Source organism: Lithobates pipiens, unplaced genomic scaffold, assembly GCF_037356315.1.
Source record: "Lithobates pipiens isolate NorthernLeopardFrog02 unplaced genomic scaffold, aLitPip1_a1.2 Scaffold_19, whole genome shotgun sequence".
In the NCBI taxonomy this organism is placed as follows: domain Eukaryota; kingdom Metazoa; phylum Chordata; class Amphibia; order Anura; family Ranidae; genus Lithobates; species Lithobates pipiens.
In genome coordinates this window covers 338,989,128-339,011,545 of record NW_027507764.1, presented here as the reverse complement: position 1 = coordinate 339,011,545, position 22,418 = coordinate 338,989,128, and the positions used below count along the sequence as shown (strand labels likewise).

At 42.5% G+C, this 22,418-nt stretch overlaps 2 protein-coding genes across 2 annotated transcripts in view; one reads left to right on the top strand and one right to left on the bottom strand.

Moving 5' to 3' along the window:
- EXOC2 (exocyst complex component 2) overlaps positions 1-22,418 on the bottom strand; it is a 316,653-nt gene that overhangs the window by 211,657 nt on the left and 82,578 nt on the right. Inside the window, exon 5 of the mRNA XM_077492106.1 lies at positions 10,316-10,440. Coding sequence (XP_077348232.1) covers positions 10,316-10,440 — 125 coding nt within the window. The remainder of the gene's footprint in view (positions 1-10,315; positions 10,441-22,418) is intronic.
- On the top strand, positions 4,407-7,772 carry LOC143996825 (pre-mRNA-splicing regulator WTAP). The gene is made up of 2 exons (XM_077492105.1): positions 4,407-5,181; positions 6,392-7,772. The coding sequence occupies exons 1-2, from the start codon at positions 4,694-4,696 to the stop codon at positions 7,119-7,121; spliced, it is 1,218 nt and encodes a 405-aa protein (XP_077348231.1). The 5' UTR covers positions 4,407-4,693; the 3' UTR covers positions 7,122-7,772.

Below are 22,418 nucleotides of genomic sequence, written 5' to 3'. Positions count from 1 at the left end.
CTGCTTCTCCCGAGTACGGGGATACCACATGTGGGGGACTTTTTGGGAGCCTAGTTAACTAGCTACCTAGCGACACTAGCGACACTGATGCAGCGTTCAGAAAAATTATCGCTTAGTGACACTGGCAAAAGGGGGTGAAAGGGTTAACTAGCGGAAATCAGGGGGTTAAAACCATTATTGGGTAGTATATCGGGGTACCTAGCGCTATAAAAACCTGGCGGTGAACCTAAAAAAATAACTAGCTACCTAGCGACTGTAGCGACACTAATGCAGCGATCAGAAAAACGATCGCTTAGTGACACTGGCAAAAGGGGGTGAAAGGGTTAACTAGCGGCAATCAGGGGGTTAAAAACATTATTGGGTAGTATATCGGGGTACCTAGCGATATAAAAACCTGGCGGTGAACCTAAAAAAATAACTAGCTACCTAGCGACACATGCAGCGATCAGAAAAATGATCGCTTAGTGACACTGGCAAAAGGGGGTGAAAGGGTTAACTAGCGGCAATCAGGGGGTTAAAAACATTATTGGGTAGTATATCGGGGTACCTAGCGCTATAAAAACCTGGCGGTGAACCTAAAAAAATAACTAGCTACCTAGCGACTGTAGCGACACTAATGCAGCGATCAGAAAAACGATCGCTTTGTGACACTGGCAAAAGGGGGTGAAAGGGTTAACTAGCGGCAATCAGGGGGTTAAAAACATTATTGGGTAGTATATCGGGGTACCTAGCGATATAAAAACCTGGCGGTGAACCTAAAAAAATAACTAGCTACCTAGCGACACTAGCGACACATGCAGCGATCAGAAAAATGATCGCTTAGTGACACTGGCAAAAGGGGGTGAAAGGGTTAACTCTAGGGGCAATCAGGGGGTTAAATCTTTATTGGGGGGTGATAGGGGGCTACCCTGGACCTAACACTAACTGTCCTGACAGTTTTTACTGTCACAACTGACACTGAATGCATTGATCAGTAAAGAAATGATCAATGCAATCAGTGACACTGTGACTGGGGGGGGAGGGGGGGCGGGGGGGGATCGGGGGGCGATCGGGGGGGGGATCGGGGGGGGTTTGTGTGCCTGTGTGTACCTACATGTCAGTGTAGTGTTCGTGCAGACTTACTTTTACTCTTCTCCTCGTAGTCCGGTCAAAAAGACCGCCCCGAGGAGAATGACATCACTTCCTCCTTCCTGTGTAAACAATACACAGGGGAGGAAGCTTCTCATTGGCCAGGAGCGATCCAGAGGGGGTGGCCGAAAACGAACGGCCATCCCCTCATCACGGAGCGCTCCTGGACCGAATCGGACCGCCGTAACCAGCGGGAGGGGGTCCGATGGGACCCCCCACCCGCTGGAAGGCAATCACGTAGATGTACGTGATTATGCCTGCCTGTGCCATTGTGCTGACGTACATTGGCAATACGGCGGTCCTGAAGTGGTTAATGACCACTGTACCAAATAGTTTTCCTGATCATTGCCACACCAGTCATATTGTCTCTAATCACTGCAATGCAAGTTAAAGTGTCCTTGATCACTGCCACACCAACTAGAATGTCCCTGATCAATGCCACACCAGTATCAGTGTCATCAGACCAGTGTATGCCATAAACAGGGTTCCTCATCACCACACCAATGGCAGTAACAACACACCAGTGTAAGCCAGCAATTGTGTCACAGATTGTCGCCACACCAGTTCCAGTGCCATCAGACCAGTGTAAGTCAGCAGCAGTGTTCCTTACTGCTGCCACACTAGTCCTCAATGTCACAAGACCAATTCAAGCCAGCAGCTGATTAACTGCATTCCTTGAGCCACAGGAACATTTTTGTTCTCCCGGTCTTTAAACTCCTGTACTTCCAGGCCAGTGAGCATGACATTTCTGGGGGCAGCCATGCACCAGTAGGCTAGGCTTGCTTGACCTAAAATAGGACTGCTATATAGATGCTACACTATGCTATATTCGATGACCTCTCATATATAGGCGACCATTACAGCATATTAGTTTTAATACAATTGGTTGATTTGTGCGATACACAAGATACAATGTTCGGTATTTAATCAGTCCAAAAAGTGACAAAGTATCAGATGTGGTATCACCATACTCGAGAAGAGTAGTAGAATGTGTTTTGGGTTGTAATTCTAAGTATGCCCATGCTGTGTATGAGAAATATATTAATAAAGTGACAACTTTGTGTAAAATAAAAAATAATGTATTTTTCTTAATTTTTCATAAATATGTGGCAAAACCATGAAGTCTTTAAACAACTCGCTATGCCTCTTTAAAAATAAAAAATTGGGGTGTTTGTTCAAAATGTGGTCAATTTGTGGGCGTTTCCACTGTCCTAGTGCTCTAGGGCCTCCAAAAATGTGATCAGTAGTCAGATGCATACTTTATGCACCTGGAATGCCTGAAGGTACTCCTTGGATTTTGGGAGACTCTATAGCTACTTTCACACTGGGGAGGTTCGGCGGCGCTGCCCATTGATTTCAATGGGCAGTGGTGCTTTAGGAGCTCCTACAGCGCTGCAAAGATGCGGCTTGCAGGACTTTTTTTGGGGTCCTGCCAGTGGAACGCTCTGGTGTGAATGAAAGCCCCTCTGCCTTTCACACTGGAGTGAGAGGAACGGCTCTTTACAGGAGCTATTTTTACATGTCTGTATCTCTTCATCTCCATTAGATGGGAAGCAGGGCAATTGGTAGGTTATTGACGATAGCCATGAAAGAAGATAATTTTTTCTATGAAGCTCACAGAAAGCGTCAAGGACACGAAGTTTCTGACAAGATCAACAGTATTTTCTTTACTTGCTCAAATGATCTTAGCTTGACAAAAAAAGTTGAAAATTAAGGTAACCAGCACAAGTGCTATAAGCCACAACAGATTGCATAGGTATCCTTTAACTGAGGTAAAAAAAAAAAAAAAAGAAGAAAACTAGGTCTCCAAGTTGCATTGCTGTGTGCCAGGGCCTTGTATATCTCAGTAACAGACAGAAACAAGAATTCTTTGGCAGGTAAAACATGTCACACACACACACCGTATATCGTAAGTTTATATGTGTATTGATTGTCTAGAATTCAGCTTAATATTTATTGAAAATGTAAAATAAATAATAAAATAAATAATGTAAAATAAAAAATGAGTGTGACTGGCAGATCTGAACAGATTCACAAGAGAAAATTTTATAAAATGCCAGTGAAGCAAATCTTTCATTCTGTGACTGCTAACATAACAGTCTCCTGTCAAAGCGATTCAAGGTGCAGTAGCAACACACTGTAACTACATGTCAATGTAAAACACATGGAAAGGTGGATGGAATTTATATAGAATATTTCATGGAAAACTAGTACAGAATAGATGTGCGATTTTGTTTTAAAGCAGCATCTGGGCATACAACCCAAAAATACTATTCATTTGTAATATTCAAAGCAAACTCACCCATCCATCCATATCGCCAAGCTTTATTTTGCTAAGAAATCACTTGGAAAAATACCCCCTAGCATTTCTGGCTACCTTGAACAACAGCAGATGATTCATTTACCATTTAATTCCTGGAGTCCATCTGACCTTAGCTCAGGCATGCAGGCGGAAGGGTGTACTTAGCTGAGATAACCCCTCCTCCCCTCCTGAAGACTCCTGGAATGTATGATACCATTGCCTAGGCCTAGAAACCAGGAAATAACTAAAGAAATGTACAAAAAAAACATTTAAAACCAGTAAATATGATATACTTTGCTATTTACTAATACTAGCAGCATAAGGATTAAAAATAGTGCTGCTTGTCATTTAACCGCTTGCCGCCCACCCACAGTAAATGTACCGTGGGTGGGCGGCAAGCGGTTAAATGACAAGCAGCACTATTTTTAATCCTTATGCTGCTAGTATTAGCAGCTCCACACTAAGCGGCGTACTGGTACGTCGCTCAACACATGTGCACATTCCCATCACCGCTGTATCAGGGTATCATGTGATCGATATGACCAATCACAGCAATCACAAGATTACATGTAAGCAAAACTGTCATGAATGCCTTCCATTTATGACAGCTTGCTTACTATGTGATGCTGTGATTGGCCCACAGCTATCACATGGTACCTGGCACCCTGTACCACTTGATTAACTGTAGCCAATCACAGCATCACAAAAGTAAGGATGTTGTCATGAATGAAAGCCATTAATGATAGTTAAAACTTTTACTTATAACAGTGATCATCACTGTTATGTGCAATAAAATTTTAAAGAGAACCTTTCAACCACCCAAGCACAGGTTATTTTTTTTGTCACCAGTCAGTATACCTGATCACCACATCAGTCTTTTGTGTACTGCACTGGTGACAGTGTGTAAAAGAAATTAAAACAATTTATTTAGTTTCTTCATTTCACAAAAAATGGTGGCAAAAAATGACAACTTCCATTTTGTGTTGGGGAAGCACAGAGAAAGAAGAGTACGAAGGAAGAGGACGGGGAGTACAAGAAAAGCGCCAAAGAGAAGAGAGCCTTAGAAGCGTATATCTGTGGTGTTGGAGCCATTAAGCGACTCTGAGGAGGATTTCCCCAGCCGCTTCCATCCGGTGTGTTGCACGGGCGCTGTGAGGAGCCGTAGCCGCTCGGGTTGCGCAGCTCCCGCTCTAGCAGATGGATTGGGGACAGTAAAAGAAGGGGAGGATCAGAGAAGACAGGATCAAACAGCCTTTTTATACAATGCGGAGGATTCACCCCTTAGGTTCCACAGTCACAATGACCAATGAAGAACCCCTTCCCAAAAAGGTTCGCCTTTCTGAAGCAGACTTTAAAGTCTTACCAAGGGAAGAGTTACTTCTAAGGTGGAAGCAATATGAGGCTTACGTCCAGGCCCTGGAGAACAAATATACTGATCTGAATTCTAATGATGTGACTGGACTTCGAGAGTCTGAGGAAAAGCTAAAGCAACAACAACAAGATTCTGCTCGAAGGGAGAACATATTGGTGATGAGGCTGGCCACTAAGGAACAGGAGATGCAAGAATGCACAAACCAGATTCAGCACCTCAAGCAAGTGCAGCAGCCCAGCGTTGCCCAGCTGAGAACTACTATGGTTGACCCGGCAATCAACTTGTTTTTCCTCAAAATGAAAGCCGAACTGGAACAGACTAAAGACAAACTGGAACAAGCCCAAAATGAACTGAGTGCCTGGAAATTTACGCCTGATAGGTAAACAAACCAAATACTTCCCAGTCAAGACTTCCCTGACAATCCCACTGCGAGAATACTATGGTGGGATGGCCAAGTACTCGTTTTGCACACCAAGACTCAGACTCTTGTGAGCCAAAAAAAAGCACCTTTCTTACATTATCCAGCTTATATTGCTTAATGTAAAACTTATCAGATGAACCTTGTATTTCAGCTTTTTATTTTCCTCCCCTCATTTGCTTCAGAGGCCTGAGAGCGTCGGACTATTCCGAAGAAGCAGCCACATCCAGCAGTGTCCCCAGTTCTAGAACACTTAGACACTTGCAGAATTGGTTCTGAGTGAAGAAAATACAGGGGGAAAAGAAGTCTTATGTGTCTGGCACGTTGTGTCAGCAGCCATTTTATGGAGGAGAGAACCTAGTATTTTTTTTTTCTTTTTGGCATAAATTTCATGATTTGAACATGATAAATCCCCATAAAAGGTTTTTAAAGGTGGAAATTTCCTTACGTTTACCTTGAGCCTAGTGACTTCTAGACATTTTAAGGCTGTGTTTCCAATTAAGACTCTGGACTCCATGATTGTTCAATGAACTGTTGAGCCCAATCAAATGGTGATTTTTGTTTTAAAAGGGGTTGTTATGTAGTAGCCTTTGGTGCATAAATGTGATGCATCACACTAGTGTAGTGCATGCTTTTGATCTACCAGCCAGTTTTTTTTCAGTTTCTCCTATACAGCTGGTAATTAGTTTGCTTCAAGCATACTTTTGGTTTTCTCAGTGGACTTTCAGTTAAAAAGTGCATTTTTGTGAAGGTGATATAATCACTTTCATAGGAACAAAGTTTAAGACCTGAAAATACTTGTTTTTTGGCTTTTCTGTCAGTACTAGATATTTTATACGGTAGAAGAGCATGTTACAGACTTAATTTTCAGGTTTGTTGATGATGGCTATTCATATTGATTTGCCTACATTTTAAGTCTTTAATTATTTTTTTTGTATCATTTTTTTCATTCATACCTCTTTGGAGTTGCTATGCACTTTTGGTAAAAATCTGAAGTTCCCCTGTTGGAACAAACAACTTTTTTTTTCTTATAGTAAAATTATTTTATATTTCCATTTTGGAAATAATCCATAAAAGAGGACTTGTTTTTTTTTGAAGAAAAAAAAAAAACCCAAAGGAACAATGTCTGTAGACATTTCTATTGAATTAAATCTTCTGTGAAGATGTTAAGCCAAACGGGCAAAAAGTTAATGGCGAAGTGTCGAATGCTTATCCAGGAGAATCAGGAGCTGGGGAGACAGCTGTCCCAGGGTCGCATTGCTCAGCTTGAAGCAGAATTGGCTTTACAGAAAAAGTATAGCGAGGAACTTAAAAGCAGCCAGGATGAGCTGAATGACTTCATTATTCAATTAGATGAAGAGGTGGAGGGAATGCAAAGCACTATTTTGGTCCTACAACAGCAGCTGAAGGAATCCCGACAACAGCTAGCTCAGTTACAACAGCAGCAATCTCAAAATTCTGCTATCAGGACTCCAGCAGAGCCCAAGGAAGAAGGAGAATCTAACAGTAAGGAATGCAGTCGCTTGTCAAATGGACCGAGCAATGGAGGCTCTTCTCACCAGAGAACTCACAGTTCTACAGGGCTTTACAGAGAGAGTAGTAATGCAGAAGATGACTTTCCTGCATCACCAGTAAATGAGGGCAAGTTGCCAAACCATTCGGAGGAGAGAACTGGTAGAGGTGGAGGAAGCTATATGAATCAGCTTAGTACTGGGTATGAGAGTGTAGACTCGCCCACTGGAAGTGAGAACTCTCTAACCCACCACTCCAATGACACAGACTCCAATCATGACTCTCAGGAGGAGAAACCAAGGAGTGGGAAAGGCAGCCGAACTGTAAGCTCCCGTCACATTCAAAATGGCTTGGACTCAGGAGCAAATATGCAGGGCTCTGTTTTGTAAAAATAAACAAAATAAACTTTATTTTTTTTCCCCCTTTTTATACATCCTTTAATTTCAGAACTAATACTGTCCAGTGCATATTTTGTCATAATTTTTGCCTTTTGAGTTTTGTTTTTCATTGTCGCTTACTGTAATACCTCTGCCAATTTGGATGTTTTAACAGATAATTACATTGAAAGTTGTAAAGAGAAAAAATTACATTTGTTTAGATTATTTTTATGTAAAGTAATGAAAAGCTGAACTAATTTACAACTTTGGAAATATTTCACATAAATGATGTCTGTACAACGTGTTCTTAAAAACCTAGCTGTGTAATGGCATTCCTGCCCATGTTTTCATCTTATCTAGACATTCTCAACAATCTCATGGTACTGTGTGGGTTTGGCTGCCAAAGTTTGCCCAGTGACATAGCTATACCACAGGTTGGACTATTAGAGTCCTCTGGTAGTTTCAGTGTTAACAGTTTTTTGCTCTCTTCAGTAAAAAAACATTTCTTCATGGCTGATTTTTCTCCTTTAGATGGCTGAACGTTAGACTTGTGTGCCGTTGCTCAGTTTTCAAACTGTTGTACTTTGTTTATGCATATGACTCTGTGACTCCAATATTACCTTGCCTGTACTGACCAAACCAAAATAAAGATTTTTAATGTCACATTTAAAAAAAAAAAAAAAAAAAAAAAAAAAATGACAACTTCAAAAAACTTGCCAACGGGGTCAATGGGGGGGGGGGGGGGGGGATTTGTACTGTTCTGGCATTTTTAGGACCTCAACAAATGAGATAGGCTGTCAGTTCATCAAGATTGGTCAATTTTAAAATGTATAGATATAGCTCTATCTATATATACACACATACTATAGTTTGTAAACTTTCACACAGACTAAATAAAATACAGTGATTTTGGTTGTTCTTACCAAAGATATGTAGCAGACTTCATTTGGTCTAAATTTATGAAGGAAATTTTTTTATTTGCAACATTTTTTAGAAGAGAAACTAAGAAAAACTTTTTTTTTCAAACTTTTTTCATATTTTTTTGTTTAAATAGTAAAAAATGAAAAACCCAGTGATGATTAAATACCTTAAAAAAAAGCTCTATTTATGTGAAAACATAATATATATTTCATTTGGGTACAGTGTTGCATGACCGCACAATCTCAAGCTAAAGTAGCACAGGGCAAATAGCAAAAAATGCCCTGGTCATGAAGGGAGTAAAGCCTAACAGAAGTCAAGTGGTTAAAAAAACTGAGACCAATTAGCTAGATGTTTATTTTGCAACTTCTTCCCTCTGGTGGCAAGACTTGGTGCTGCAACTGTTTAAAATGCAACTCTAAGGGAGCGCACATGCTTAAAGGGACACTAAAATAATCCATACACATCCACTACTTCATGTTCCTGTGATCTATTTTTCATTAAATTGTTTCTGTTTCTTACTACGTTTTTCTGCTTCCTTGTAACATCCTCTGTGAGCTCCTGAACCTCTCCTTTTCCCTCCTTAGGCTCGGTTCACAGTGGTGCAATGCCAGACATCGCATGTGATTCGCAGTACACATCACATGCGATGTCCATGGTTCCCGCATCGCACCAGTGTGAATAGAGACTTATATGTGTTTGAAACGAGCAGTACATGTTAGTACACATCCCATAGTTCATAGTCCCTCATCCATTTCAGGGTTGAGAAAGAGGGTGGCTACATTCCTGCTCACAGTAGGACCACAATTTAAGACAATGCAATGCTGTGGCAGTAAATTTAAACGACTTGTGCCCAACGACGGTTGTGGCTTATTAGATATGTGCCTAAGCCAGGGGTGTCCAAACTTTTTTCATAGAGGGCCAGATTTGATGAAGTGAACATGCATGAGGGCCGACCATTCTGCCTGACATTCTTTGAACCATTAAAATTCGGGCCATGTTTGTCTAGGACTAATACTCTCTTGCCTTTGTCGTGCTCGTTCCCGACACACAGACCAATGATCTGCTCTTTATGGGTACAGTTCATTCTTAATGGTACCCCACACATTGGAAAATGTGGGGTGCTTTTGGTGCAGTGCAATTTAAAAAAAAAAAAAGGTTGGGGACTTTTCCCTGCATTTGTGTGGGTAGGGAAGCCCATTGAAATGAATGGTCTGCCCTACACGAAGCACGCAGCCACACAGATGTGAACCAAGGGCTTGTTCACGTCAGGTTGGATGGGCAGTAAAACCACATGGTTAAGCTGTTTTTCCACCCCCAACTTCTCCCCCTTTAGCTGCAGAGGGAGCAACTGGGGATGTACACATGCTGTGGCTGCAGTTGGAGGTATACCCAGGGTGAATGTGCCTGCACTGCAACTACCCCGCAACTGTGTGGATTGCACAGTTGCGGTATAGTGATGCTGCATTTACGGGCTTAAAACAGGTGGTGAGGAGGCAACATAATGCCTCTTTACCACCTTTCAAATGTCTCTGAAAAGCGATCTGTGTAAGGATTGCTTTTCAGAGGAGCAGTGGATTAAAAGTAAAATACACACAGACATGCACAAACATGCACACACAGACAAATGCGTACACAGACACATACATACAAACACACACATACATACATACAGACACATGCGCGCGCGCACGCGCACACACACACACACACACACACACACACACACACACACAGACACATGCGTGCACACATACATGCAGACACATACAGACACCTGCGCACACACATGAACACACATGCGTGCACATACGCATGCACACACGCGCACACACATGCATACAGACACATGCGCGCACACACATGCATCCATAGAGCCCTTTTAACACTAATCTAGCACAGTACTGTACTTTTCAAGCTTCCTGATTCAGCCGGGTACTGCACTGTAGGGGGAAGCAGAGAGTACAGCACACTCCCCTGCACTTTACTTTTGAAGCTGACGGAGTTTCTCACAGTGCCAGGGATCGGGCTCATCTGACAGCCCTGATCTCATGGCACACTGCTTGAGAGAGGCTGGTTTAGATAACCAGACGGGCCTTTCAAAATCGGACCGCGGGCTGGACTTTGGACATGCCTGGCCTAAGCCCTCGTGATAAAAGGAATTATGGGGGATTTCTATTGAGGCAGTTTGTGCTGATGAAAACTGAAACAAAGAAATTATTGCACATTGATTCTAGTGTGTCCAGAACAGATTATTGGTTCCACAAGAGATAACATAACAGTCTTACCTGCCAGTGCATCTTGGGCCTCAAAGAATGTGCTAAGACCTCCTTTCACATAGGCAACATTCCCCTCATTTTTCTTGCTTGCTTGCTTTCGTAGGTTGTTGGCTGCGATTTTCAGCTGTTCAAAACTGAATATATAAACATATATTGGTTTTCATTTTAAAAATTACAAGATATGTCACTACAACATACACAGAACTGATCATATTTAAATGCTTGTATAGGGTATAGAGTGAATCTGGAGAATATTCACGGCGCTTCACTTTTTCCACAATTTGTCATGTTACAGCCCTTTTCCAAAATGGATTAAATTCATTATTTTCCTAAAAATTCTACTATACCTCATAATGACAATGTGAAAGAAGTTTTAAATCTTTGCAAATTTATTAAAAATAAAAAATGAAAAATATGAAAAAAATATGAACCTAAGTATTCACAGCCTTTGCTCAATACTTTGTTGAAGCACCTTTGGAACCAATTACAGCCTGAAGTCCTTTTGAGTATGATGCTGCTAGCTTGGCACACCTATTGGGAAGCTTCTCCCATTCTTCTTTGCAGGACCTCTCAAGCTCCATCAAGTTGGATGGGGAGCTTCGGTGTACAGCTATTTTCAGATCTCTCCAGAGATGGGGCTCTGGTTGAGCCACTCAAGGACATTCACAGAATTGTCCCGCAGCCACAGCCTTTGCCATGACACTTAAAATTGAGCTCAAAAAAATCTGTAACATTGAAGGTCCCAATGTGCACAGTGGCCTCCATCATCCAGAAATGGAAGAAGTTTGGAACCACCAGGACTTCCTAGAGAGGGTCACCCGGCCAAACTGAGTGATTGAGGGAGAAGGGCCTTAGTCATGGAGGTGACCAAGAACCCAATGGTCACTCTGACATAGCGCCAGCATTTCTCTATGGAGAGAGGAGCACCTTCTAGAAGAACAACCATCTCCACAGCACTCCACCAATATTAGGCCTGTATGGTAGAGTGGCCAGACAGAAGCCACTCCTCAGTAAAAGGCACATGACAGCATGCCTGGAGATTGCCAAAAGGCATCTGAAGGACTCTCAGCCATGAGAAACAAAATTCTCTGGTCTGATGAAACAAAGATTGAACTCTTTGGCCTGAATAGCAAGGGTCATGTCTGGAGGAAACCAGGCACTGCCCATCAGCTGGCCAATACCTACCTACAGTGGTGATGGCACCATCATGCTGTGGGGATGTTTTTCAGTGGCAGGAACTGGGAGACTATTCAGCATTGACGGAAAGATGAATGCAGCAATGTACAGAGACATTTTTGCTGAAAACCTGCTGCAGAGCACTCTGGGCCTCACAGTCAAGATAATCTGGAGAGATCTGAAAATGGCTGTGCACCGACGCTCCCCATCCAACCTGATGGAGCTTAAGAGGTCCTGCAAAGAAGAATGGGAGAAGCTGCCCAACAATAGGTGTGCCAAGCTAGTAGCATCATACTCAAAAGGACTTGAGGCTGTAATTGGTGTCAAAGGTGCTTCAACAAAGTATTGAGCAAAGACTGTGAATATTTATGTACATATTTTTTTCATGTGTTGTTTTTAATAAATTTGCAAAGATTTCAAACAAACTTCTTTCACTTTGTCATTATGGGGTATTCTTTGTAGAATGTTGAGGAAAATAATCAATTGAATCCATTTTGGAATAAGGCTCTTATATAAAAAAAAAAAATTAAAAAGTGAAGCGCTGTAAATACTTTCTGTATGTACTGTACATAATGAAGGGCCAAAAAATCGTGGACACCTATCACACCTATATGAGCAAATTGGACAAGCCATTCCAAAATCATGGACATTAATGGTCCCTTCTCCTTTTTTCTGGGAAGTCTTTCCACAAGATTTTATAGTGTGTGTAGAATTGCATATCCAATCAGCTTTTTTCAGGGTCAGGTGTTGGCATTCAAACTGATCCCAAAGGTGATTGGTAGGGTTGGGATCAGGATTCTGCGTAGGCCCCTTGGTTTTGATGAATTTGTTGTAAAGGAACCCCTTTTTTATGGCTGTGGGTTTGTGCACAGGAGCACAGCCATGCTGGAAAAAGGGTAATTTCTCAAACTTTGGTCGCAAGGGAAAGAGGTAGATAAATGTATAATGCATCTTTGTATGTTGTAGCATTAACAATACCACTCACTGGAGACATCTGAACCTTAATTTGGAGGGCAGTCCACATATCATTGGCCATATAGTTCAAGAAAATGTAAACCTTTGTAGGGAAATTATACATACAGGTCCCTATGAAAAAGGTTGCACAGATACATTTACAATATCTGGAGCTCCAGTGTAATTTAAAGTGATTGTAGAGAGTGCGCATGCGCGGCGCCCTGTGATGGACGCTTGAACACAGGGCTCCGCACCGCCCCAGCCAGATCGCACACTTAGCGGCCGAACACCGCAGCGGATCGGGACCAAAGTGCCTGCGGAGGTGCCCGCTGACACGGGGGCACTTTTTAATGTACGCGGGGGCCGTCAGGAGGGGTTTAAAATCCCGTTTTGAGGGACTCCCGGGAGCGGCCGAAAAATCCAAGATGGCGGCGGAGCGGCCGCCTCACGAGGCTCACACAGGCTCCTCAGGCTCATCTCCCTGGCGTGACAGACTGCATGAGGAGGTATGCGGAGAGGGTATCTCACACTTATCCCAGGGAGGGCCTTTATCCCCGGCTACCACTGTCTCCCTGCTTAATCAGACGCTGGAGGAAATTCAGGGGCTTTCCCCTGGAGGGGAACACACAGGCAGGATTCAGAGTGCTTTATCTTACAAGGAGGCAGCCCTGCTCATCCCTCAGCCATCCCAGTCTCCTCAGGCACAGGACATGTCAGTGCTCTTTTCTAAATTTGCTGAAATGCTTGATAGAGGGCTAGCACAGACTGCATCTGTAATCACTTCTGATATCAAAGCTGATCTTCATATGCTGGGGAACCGAATTGAAAATATTGAACTCAAATTGGACGCCACAGTTGACCGGGTGAACCAGAATACTGATCGATTTCAAGAATTACATGAGCAACTTGAAGGGGCGTACGCCAAAATTGATGATTTGGAAAATAGATCGCGCAGACTGAACTTTCGCGTCAGAGGACTACCTGAGTCCGTCACTGATGTGCATGAAGCAGTGCATTCTCTTATCAAGTCCCTTATACCTGACATAAGATCACACAGATTGGAATTAGACCGTGCACATAGAGCTCTGGGCCCTCCCCGCAAGGATGGACTCCCTCGCGATATTGTAGTCAAACCTCACTATTTCAGCGTTAAGGAAGAGGTTATGAAGAGGGCCCGGTCTTCGCCTCAAATTCAGTTAATGGGTCATCAAATACAAATTTACGCAGATATCTCTCCCTCCACCATTCAAAAGCGGCGTTCCCTCAAGCCTTTGTTAACGATCCTGACACAGAAGAATATCAAATACTGGTGGATGTTCCCGTTTGGTCTGAAATTTGACTTTAATGGTAAACCTTATCGCTTCTCTTCACTGCAGGACGGGGAACATTTGCTACGAAAACTGGGTCTTATTCCCACGGATCCTCCTTCACCCATGCAGACCTCCTCTTCTGGGATGTCCAAGCGACCACCACCATCTAGCCCACTCACTTCCCTCTGGGTCTCGCCCAAGCACAAGAAAGCAAAGGATGGACTTCCTCCATGATTTTGTGACTCTCCTCTTCCGGGTTTCTATTTTTGTCATACGATTTTTTGGGCAGAGTTCACTCTGACCAGGGGCCTCAGGGCCCTTTTAAAAACTTTTTGAAAAATTTTTTTTTTTTTTTTTTTTTTTGGGTTTTTGCCCATTGGACATTATTACACCTTAGTGCAGGCCTTATCTCAGGCCTTTAATTTGCGTTATTTGGTCTTCAGTATTTTAAAAATTGATTATTGGTGTTCGGTTTTTCTATATTTTAATGCATGCTTATTCATTAGTGTTGTGGGGGTTGGGGCGTACCTCCTGCGCACTCACTCTATCCTGGGTGAGAGATTCCCTAGTGGAGTGTTCTTATCTAGGATGGGTCATTCCTCCTTTGGGGGGATTATGTGGTTGGTGGCTTCGGGCGGAGGGATTCTGTCCTCTCCTCCGTCTCGAATCCACTGTTTTTCTTTTATTTTTATCTCTTCTTTTTATTCTCTCTCTCTTTACCCATTCTCTTCTTCCCTTTTTGCAGCTCTAGAAGTGGACCCTCTCACCTGTGACACGCGAAATGACGCTTGGTGGTTCTCATGGATTCTCTGGAACTCGCATCTGGCATATAGCGCGAAGGTAGGCTTACAGAGATTTCCTGCCTTCGGTACCTCTCTGCTCCATGGCTAATCCCCCCAGTAATAACACTTCATTACGCCTAGCTTCTCATAACGCCCAAGGCCTTAATTCCCCGGTCAAACGTAAAAAAATTTTCCAACAATATTACGGCCAAAAAATTGATATCTTATTCCTTCAAGAAACACACTTCCCTAAATCGTACCAACCATCTTTCATTCATGCCAAATTTCCCAAATTTTTCTTAGCCAACGCTGACAATAAAACGAAAGGGGTGGGTATTTTCTTTGCACGTGGGGTTCAGTTTTCGGAGGTCTCCATTTTTAGAGACCCTGGAGGCAGATTCCTACTTGTTAAGGTTCTCATAGATGATCAAATTTATTCTCTTATTTCCTACTATGCACCGAATAAAGGACAAGCGCAGTTTTTTCAATCCATGTTCAATACCCTAACCCCAATAACAGAAGGTTTTGTCATTTATGGTGGGGACTCTAACCTTGCGTTCGACTGTGGTGTCGACAAATCACGTCCCCCAGGAAAGGATAGGGTCCGTCCGACCAAGCAGAGTCTGAAAGTTGCTAGACAACTGTTTCATTATGGTCTAGTAGATATATGGAGGGAACTTAATCCTAGAACTCGGGACTATACTCATTATTCTAGTCCTCACCAAACCTTCGCTAGAATTGATCACTTTTTTGTCCTCCAACAACATATTCCGCTGGTTCAAAGGGCAATCATTAAAGACTCTGCTTTGTCGGATCACTCCGCAGTTCTTCTCTCTATCCAGGGTGGCTCACTCCCGCGATCGGGATTTCATTGGAGACTGAATGCTTCCATACTTAGTAACCCGGTTCATGTGACTGAGATAGAGAAACACATACAGGATTATTTCCACCTCAATGACGTGGACGACATCTCCCCTTCGTCGCTCTGGGCGGCTCATAAGGCCACCATTAGGGGTACCTTTATTCAAATCTCCTCTAGACTTCGCAAGGCTCGCAAAGTAGACATAGATAGGCTTGAGAAGGAATTCTCCTCCTTAAGCAAATTAAATAAAGCTCATCCCTCTAAACTCACTGCTGACCAGCTTAATGCTACCCGCACCAATCTAAACCTTGCACTAACAGCTGTAGCAGAAAAAGATCTCAGATGGGAAGGGGGACGCTTCTATCATCAAAGTAACAGATTAGGCACATTACTTGCTAAAAGACTAACCCCCAAAACCAGACTGTTTTCTCTTCCCAACACAAGATTGAAAGACGGGTCTCCCTCTCAGAATCCCCGTAAAGTTTTGGCCGCTTTCCACGACTTTTATCTCTCTCTTTACGGTAGCAAGGTTGACTGTTCATCTCCCGATGATGTCCACTCTTTTTTACAATCGATACAAATCCCTAATTTAAAAGGTCGCCATAGGGATGAAATGGATGCGCCAATTTCGGCTGAGGAAATAGAAGGGGTCATCAAAAATCTAAAGACCAACTCCGCTCCTGGGCCGGATGGGTTCTCTGTTCATTACTATAAACACTTTTCTCATGTCTTAGCCCCTTACTTAGCACGCTTCTTTAATCACCTTCGGTCTGGTTCTTCCCTGGATAAAGCCCTGAACTCAGCCTTCGTTACGGTCATACCTAAACCGGGAAAAGATCCCAGTTGTGTTGCTAATTATAGACCGATATCCTTGATAAATAATGATCTTAAAATCCTAACGAAACTTCTAGCAAATCGACTCTCTAACTTCATCAGTCTTTATATTCACGCTGACCAAGTGGGCTTTATCCCGGGAAGACAGGGACCGGATCAGATTAGGAGGGCAGTGGACGTAATTTCGCTCCTGGGATCGAAGTGGGATGGGGGACCCCCCCAACAGGGTTGCCTCCTTTCTCTTGATCTTATGAAAGCGTTTGACTCGGTTTCCTGGTCTTTCCTGTTTTCTACCCTGGAAAGATGGGGTTTTGGTGAGTCATTTATGAATATCATTCATGCTCTCTACTCAAACCCAGAAGCCCAAATTAAGATGCAAGGTTACTATTCCAGCCCTTTCCCGATTCTCAGGGGCACGAGACAAGGATGTCCCTTATCGCCCCTGCTCTTTGCCATGATCATTGAGACTCTGGCAGTAGCGATTAGAGCGAACCCAGACATTACAGGTGTACGGTGTGGCCCTCAAACTCATAAATGTGCCTTGTTTGCGGATGACGTTCTGCTTTTTATTACTCATCCTACCACATCGCTCCCAGTTCTCTGCAGACTTCTCAATGATTTTGGTGAACTCTCGGGCCTTAAGGTCAATTATGCGAAATCCTCTGCACTTAACATTAACCTTCCATTATCACTTGTCTCCCGACTAAAATCTAGCTTCAAGTTCACATGGTCAGACTCTTCCCTCCCTTACTTAGGAATACACCTGACGGCCTCCATTGACAGATTATATAATGCTAACTTTCCCTCGACTTTTCGCAAATTGGAGGAAGATCTCGTCTTTTGGGACTCACTTAAATTATCTTGGTTAGGTAGGGTGAATTCAGTTAAAATGACTCTTCTCCCACGTATCCTGTATCTTTTTCGGTCTCTACCTATCCTGGTACCTAAGGATCGTATCCGTATCTTTCAGGCCAGAATTATGAAATTTATTTGGGGATCCAAAAGCCACAGACTATCGAAGGAAACTATGTTTCGTATGAAAAATCAAGGGGGTCTTGGAGTCCCCAACATTCTCTGGTATTATAAGGCGGCACAACTCTCCCAATTATCAACGGTTTATTTAAAAATCGCTCACCCGGATTGGGTAAATATGGAAAGACAGGCAGTTCCCAACTTTACACTTGACTATCTTCTTTGGTGTGCACCTAAGATCAGACCAGCCATACTAGCACCTACACTCTCACACTCAATTGCTCTCTGGGACTCCATGAAAGCAAATCCACATATTACCTCCAACTGGAAGCCCCTCTCTCACGTTTTTAGGAACCCTCTATTTCCTCCGGGCCAGGACATTAAGGCATTTCGTTGGTGGCTCGACAAGGGCATTTATAGGATTGGCCACCTAGTCTCCCCCTCAGGTCCTTTTTCTCTAAGTCATTGTCTGAGGAAACTGCACATGCCAGTCTCGGAAAAATTCAGATTCCAACAAATCTCTCATTTCCTCAAATCTCTAGGATTGTCCTCAGGCTCTCCTCTCTCAATTACTGAATATGAACTTTGGGGTGGCCAGGCCATGGAGCAGAGAGGGGGGATTTCTGTGATTTATCGCGCGCTTGCCCAAACAGAATCTAAAACGCTTTTTATGCGGGAATGGGAAAATGATCTCCAGCAGCAATGGTCTTTAGGCGATTGGCACATGGCAACTCGTGCGGCAGCTAAAGGCTTACTCAATACAACTCTTATTGAAGCTAACTTAAAGGTTCTTATGAGGTGGTATATGGTTCCTCTGAGACTAGCCAAAATATACCCACACGCTTCTCCCCTCTGTTTCCGCGAATGTGGTCACATTGGCTCGATGATACACATTTGGTGGGAGTGCCCCAAAATTAGAAACCTATGGAATAAGGTATTCCATATTATCCGGAAGATCACAACCTTTCCTATCCACAAAACGCCTCAAATAGCCCTTCTAAATTTCCCTCTACAGGGGGTTCCGAAATTAACACAACATCTCATTAGATTTATTCTCATTGGTACCAAACTTACCATTGCCAGGGCCTGGAAGCAGCCCACGGTTTCCTTGGGATTGGTAAAAAGGAAAATATCATGGATCATGATTCAAGAAAAGATAGTGAGCATTTTCCTTGACAAGGTAGATAAACACTCAGCGACATGGGATCCGTGGATCAGATACACCACCAAGTGTCTTCATTCTCCTGAGCAACGTTCGTGAGCCAGGTGAGAGCGGTCCATTGCGATAGTTTCTTCTATCTCAACTGTTCCCTACTATCTCTACTTTTCCTTTTCCTCTCTATTCTTCATCTTTTCTTTCTCTTTACTGTTTTTTCTATATCTAGTGCTCTCTTTGATACCGTATCTAGGTTCAACATTGGGTTTCTATACTCTATAAGAGTACAACATTACCATGCTAAATGTGTTACATGACTTTCTCAGGGCAATTGCCTTTCTTTAGCTCTAACAGCTCTTTAATTATCTGATACAAGTTATTTTCACTCGCTTAGGCAAAAGGGGGTTTTTTTTTTTCCCTACCTAGACCAGTTGATAGGCTATTTGCAGGCTTATGGTATTCTTTTTTCCTTTTTTTTGGGGGGTCTGAACCTTCAGGTGTCCGACACAGTGTGATCCCATTTGGGGTGTCGGACACGAGTGGTCTTTCACTACTGTTTAGCTGTTAGTATTATGGGTTCTTTATCCCAAGTGTTGCTATGTACCCCTGCAGATATCTCTCGTGATACTCTTTGTATACCAGTTTGTATGCCTACCTTAGTCATCTCAACTATTCTAGACTTTATTTAGCAAACCTTATGCTTTACTCTCTATCTATGTGAAACTCATTGTTGTCAGCTATCACTTTGAGCACAGTTCTGCTGTTGTTATATATTTCATTGTTATTTCAATAAAAATCTATTGAAAGTAAAGTGATTGTAAAGGCAAATATTTTTGTAATTAAAACAAAAAACATGCTATACTTACCTGCCTTAGAGCGGTCTCTTGCCTCCTCTTCTGGAGCCCCCACCAGTGCTGTCCCCATCCTCCTGGAGCTGTGGGGAGTTTTTAACCTTAACCACTTCCCGCTCAAGGTACGTCATACGACGTCCTGGACTTTGAGTGAGGATATCTGAATGATGCCTGCAGCTACAGGCAACATCCAGATATCATTTTTTCGGCCGGCGATTCACCTGCCCCGTAAGAGCAATCGGATCGGCAGTTGAGCCGCTTGATTGTTGTTACAGGTGGCTGGTGGACGACCACCCTCCCGCCCCTTCCTGTGCTTTCAGTGCAATTGGTGAGCCTGAGAACGAATCGGTCGCCGCATAAGCATAAAGATTTCTGGTGACCAGATGGTCCCAGTCATCTCTCTATGACCCTCAGAGGCTCGGGCACGACGTTATGAAATTACGCCCGGGCCGGCGGAAGTAAACAATGCCGGGGACCCCCCCCCCCAACTCTCCATAAAGAGGACCTATCACACACTATTCCTATTACAAGGGACGTTTACATTCCTTGTAATAGGAACAGAAGTAAACGCATACGCATACTCGTGCTCACATATGTAAACCATGTTCAAATCACACATGTGAGGTATTGCTGTGTGTGTTAGAGCAAGAGCAACAATTCTAGCCCAAGATCTCCTCTTACTCTAAACAGGTAACCTGTAAAAAAAAAATATTACTATTATTATTATGATTTTTATATATAGGAGCAAAGTGCCAGAATTGGCCCAGATGGGAAGTGGTTAATGCATAAAACATTTTTTCACTTTAGAACCATTGCTAACTGACTGTGTGGGGTAACAATAAATACACTCCATGACTTAGGCTGGCCATACATTATACAATTTTCTTCTATAGATTTCCTTTAGATTTACCAAAACCATATAATATGAGGTAAAATCTAAACACTTTCCGTTTGTGTGAAATCAGGCAGGCCCTTGTACTACACAGTTGAAGGTAAATCTAAAGGAAATTGAATAAGAAAATTGTATGGTGTATGGCCAGCTTAAGTGTTTTAAATCTTTTTTTTTTGCATAGAAATTTCATTTTTTTTTTTACTTCACTAAGATAGATAAAACAGGTAAAAGGACACTAGTTTTTTTTTTCTTAATTTAAAAAATAAAAGAATGGCAGCTTTTATTTATGCATGTAAAAATCTTTATCGCAAAGACAAAAAACTGATGCTATAACTGCTTGTGTAGCTGCTGGAGTTTGGCTTGAATCTGTAAGTGTATCTAAATCTGCTAGTACATCTAACATGCCACTCCCCCCCAGTTGGAGAATGCTGCTGTGCAAAAGATACCCCCTGTGCTCATTCATCAAAGTGCAGACACTCTAATACAGGAGGTGTGATACTGGCCAGATCACTAGGTGAAAACAAGAGGGGGGGGGGAGCCTAAAAAAGAAAAACTAATGAAGTCACCACATCTAAGGAATGGCAAACTGCAATATAATTCCATTTTTGGCTTTGGGTTTAATACCACTTTGAGATAGTACACACAAGTGTCATACATGAACTATTGCACTGTAATGTATAAGGTGCAGAGGTTCATCAATTGTTCCAGAAAATGCATCACAACCTTAAAGCCAGGAAAGCAGATTTTAGGTTGTGAAGTAGGACATTTCCTAAAAGGAAAAAACATGCTGCAAGCAAACCAAAACATGAGTGCCCAAGAATACCTTCAGGTTCAATCTCCCCCGGGTTAAGTTCAGGGCATGAGAGTGAAAAGGTGATAGGCACAGCTGTAAAACAGATGGCAGGAGTAAAATACATTGCATGTGCTTCAATTATAAACACCAGTTATTTATAACAACTCCATATGCTGAATGGGCTATTCTGGGGTTCCTTGACCGAATACAGCTTTCATCACTGTACTAGTAGAATATTTTTGTTTACTTTATTTTGTAATATCTTTTTAAAAGTAAAAAAAAAATAAAATAAAAAAAAAGACACATGTAGTCAGGTTTGTTAAAAACCATCATTATTACCATGAAAAGAAATATAATGTAAACAATTTAAAAAGATGAAATAAAACCATATACAGTAGTACCTTGGATTACATCATTTGTAATCCAAAGCAATCCGTTCCACAGCCACTACTTGTCCATGCAGTACCGCATGTGGCCAGAGGTGTGGGGGCGCCGGAGACACTTGGGCACTCACCGGTGTCCCCAAACCTCTGGTGAATTGCGGTACGGCACAAATCAATCAATAAACGCTTATTGCGATTTTTTTTGAACGAAAAATATGTGGAAGAATACGTAATTGGCCTAAACTTAGGGGGGGGGGGGGGGAGTATATATTTTTTGGTGATATTTATTATAGCAAAAAATAAAAAATATTTTTTTTTCCAAAATTGTCGCTATGTCTTTTTTTTTTGTTTATAGCGCAAAAAAAACCCCACAGAGGTGATCAAATACCACCAAACTGGTACATTGCATCTCCAGTTCCTTGTCCTACTTTCAAGCAATATCAACGCTCTTCAAGCTATATTGCCATTGCCACTGACTTTGGCCAATGAAAGAGAAACAGTTCTGGTTCGAACAAGCCAGACAATGGACCCTAAGTCACATTTTATTGCAAAGTGGCCATGCTAAGAAAAACAAGGCCTCTTCAAAGTAGCGGTTGATACTTTGAAAACAATCACGACTGTGGTGGCGGCATTAGAGAAAACACTGCGTTCTATGTGGAGTGTGAAGCAAATAAAAAGACTTCTCATGCAGCTAACACTATCAACCTCTTTCTCCAGAAAAACAATCTCTGAAACAAATGTTCTATTTGTGTCAGGATGCCTATAGACTATTTACTCCTGGCATTGTGCTTGGGCCAGCCATAGATTATCCAATTTTCTTTCTTTCAACCATGGTTGAATTAAAAAAAAAACATTGGTCGATTCCCCCCATCACAGTCAGAGTGGATGAGGGAATCCCTCTCCCTGTGCTATTGTATTCTGACAGCGGGTCATTTCCCTGCTGTCAGAATACAATGATCACTGCTGGTGGCTATGGCCGCCAGCACTGATTGTGCAAATACAAACCTGACAGGCTGGGTGTACTGAAGTCATCAATAGAGGGACTTCAGTACAACCAGCCTGCTCACAGATGGATCAAAACTCGTCTGGTCCCTGCTTAAGCAGCCAAATTTCGATCCATCTATGGCCAGCTTTACACTCACTTTCA

What these genes read in the sequence shown, in the direction of transcription:
- LOC143996825 (XM_077492105.1), top strand. Translation starts at nt 4,694, where the DNA reads ATGCGGAGGATTCACCCCTTAGGTTCCACAGTCACAATGACCAATGAA. An exon ending in TGGAAATTTACGCCTGATAG is followed by an intron (nt 5,182 to 6,391) that starts GTAAACAAACCA and finishes GAAGATGTTAAG; the next exon opens with CCAAACGGGCAAAAAGTTAA.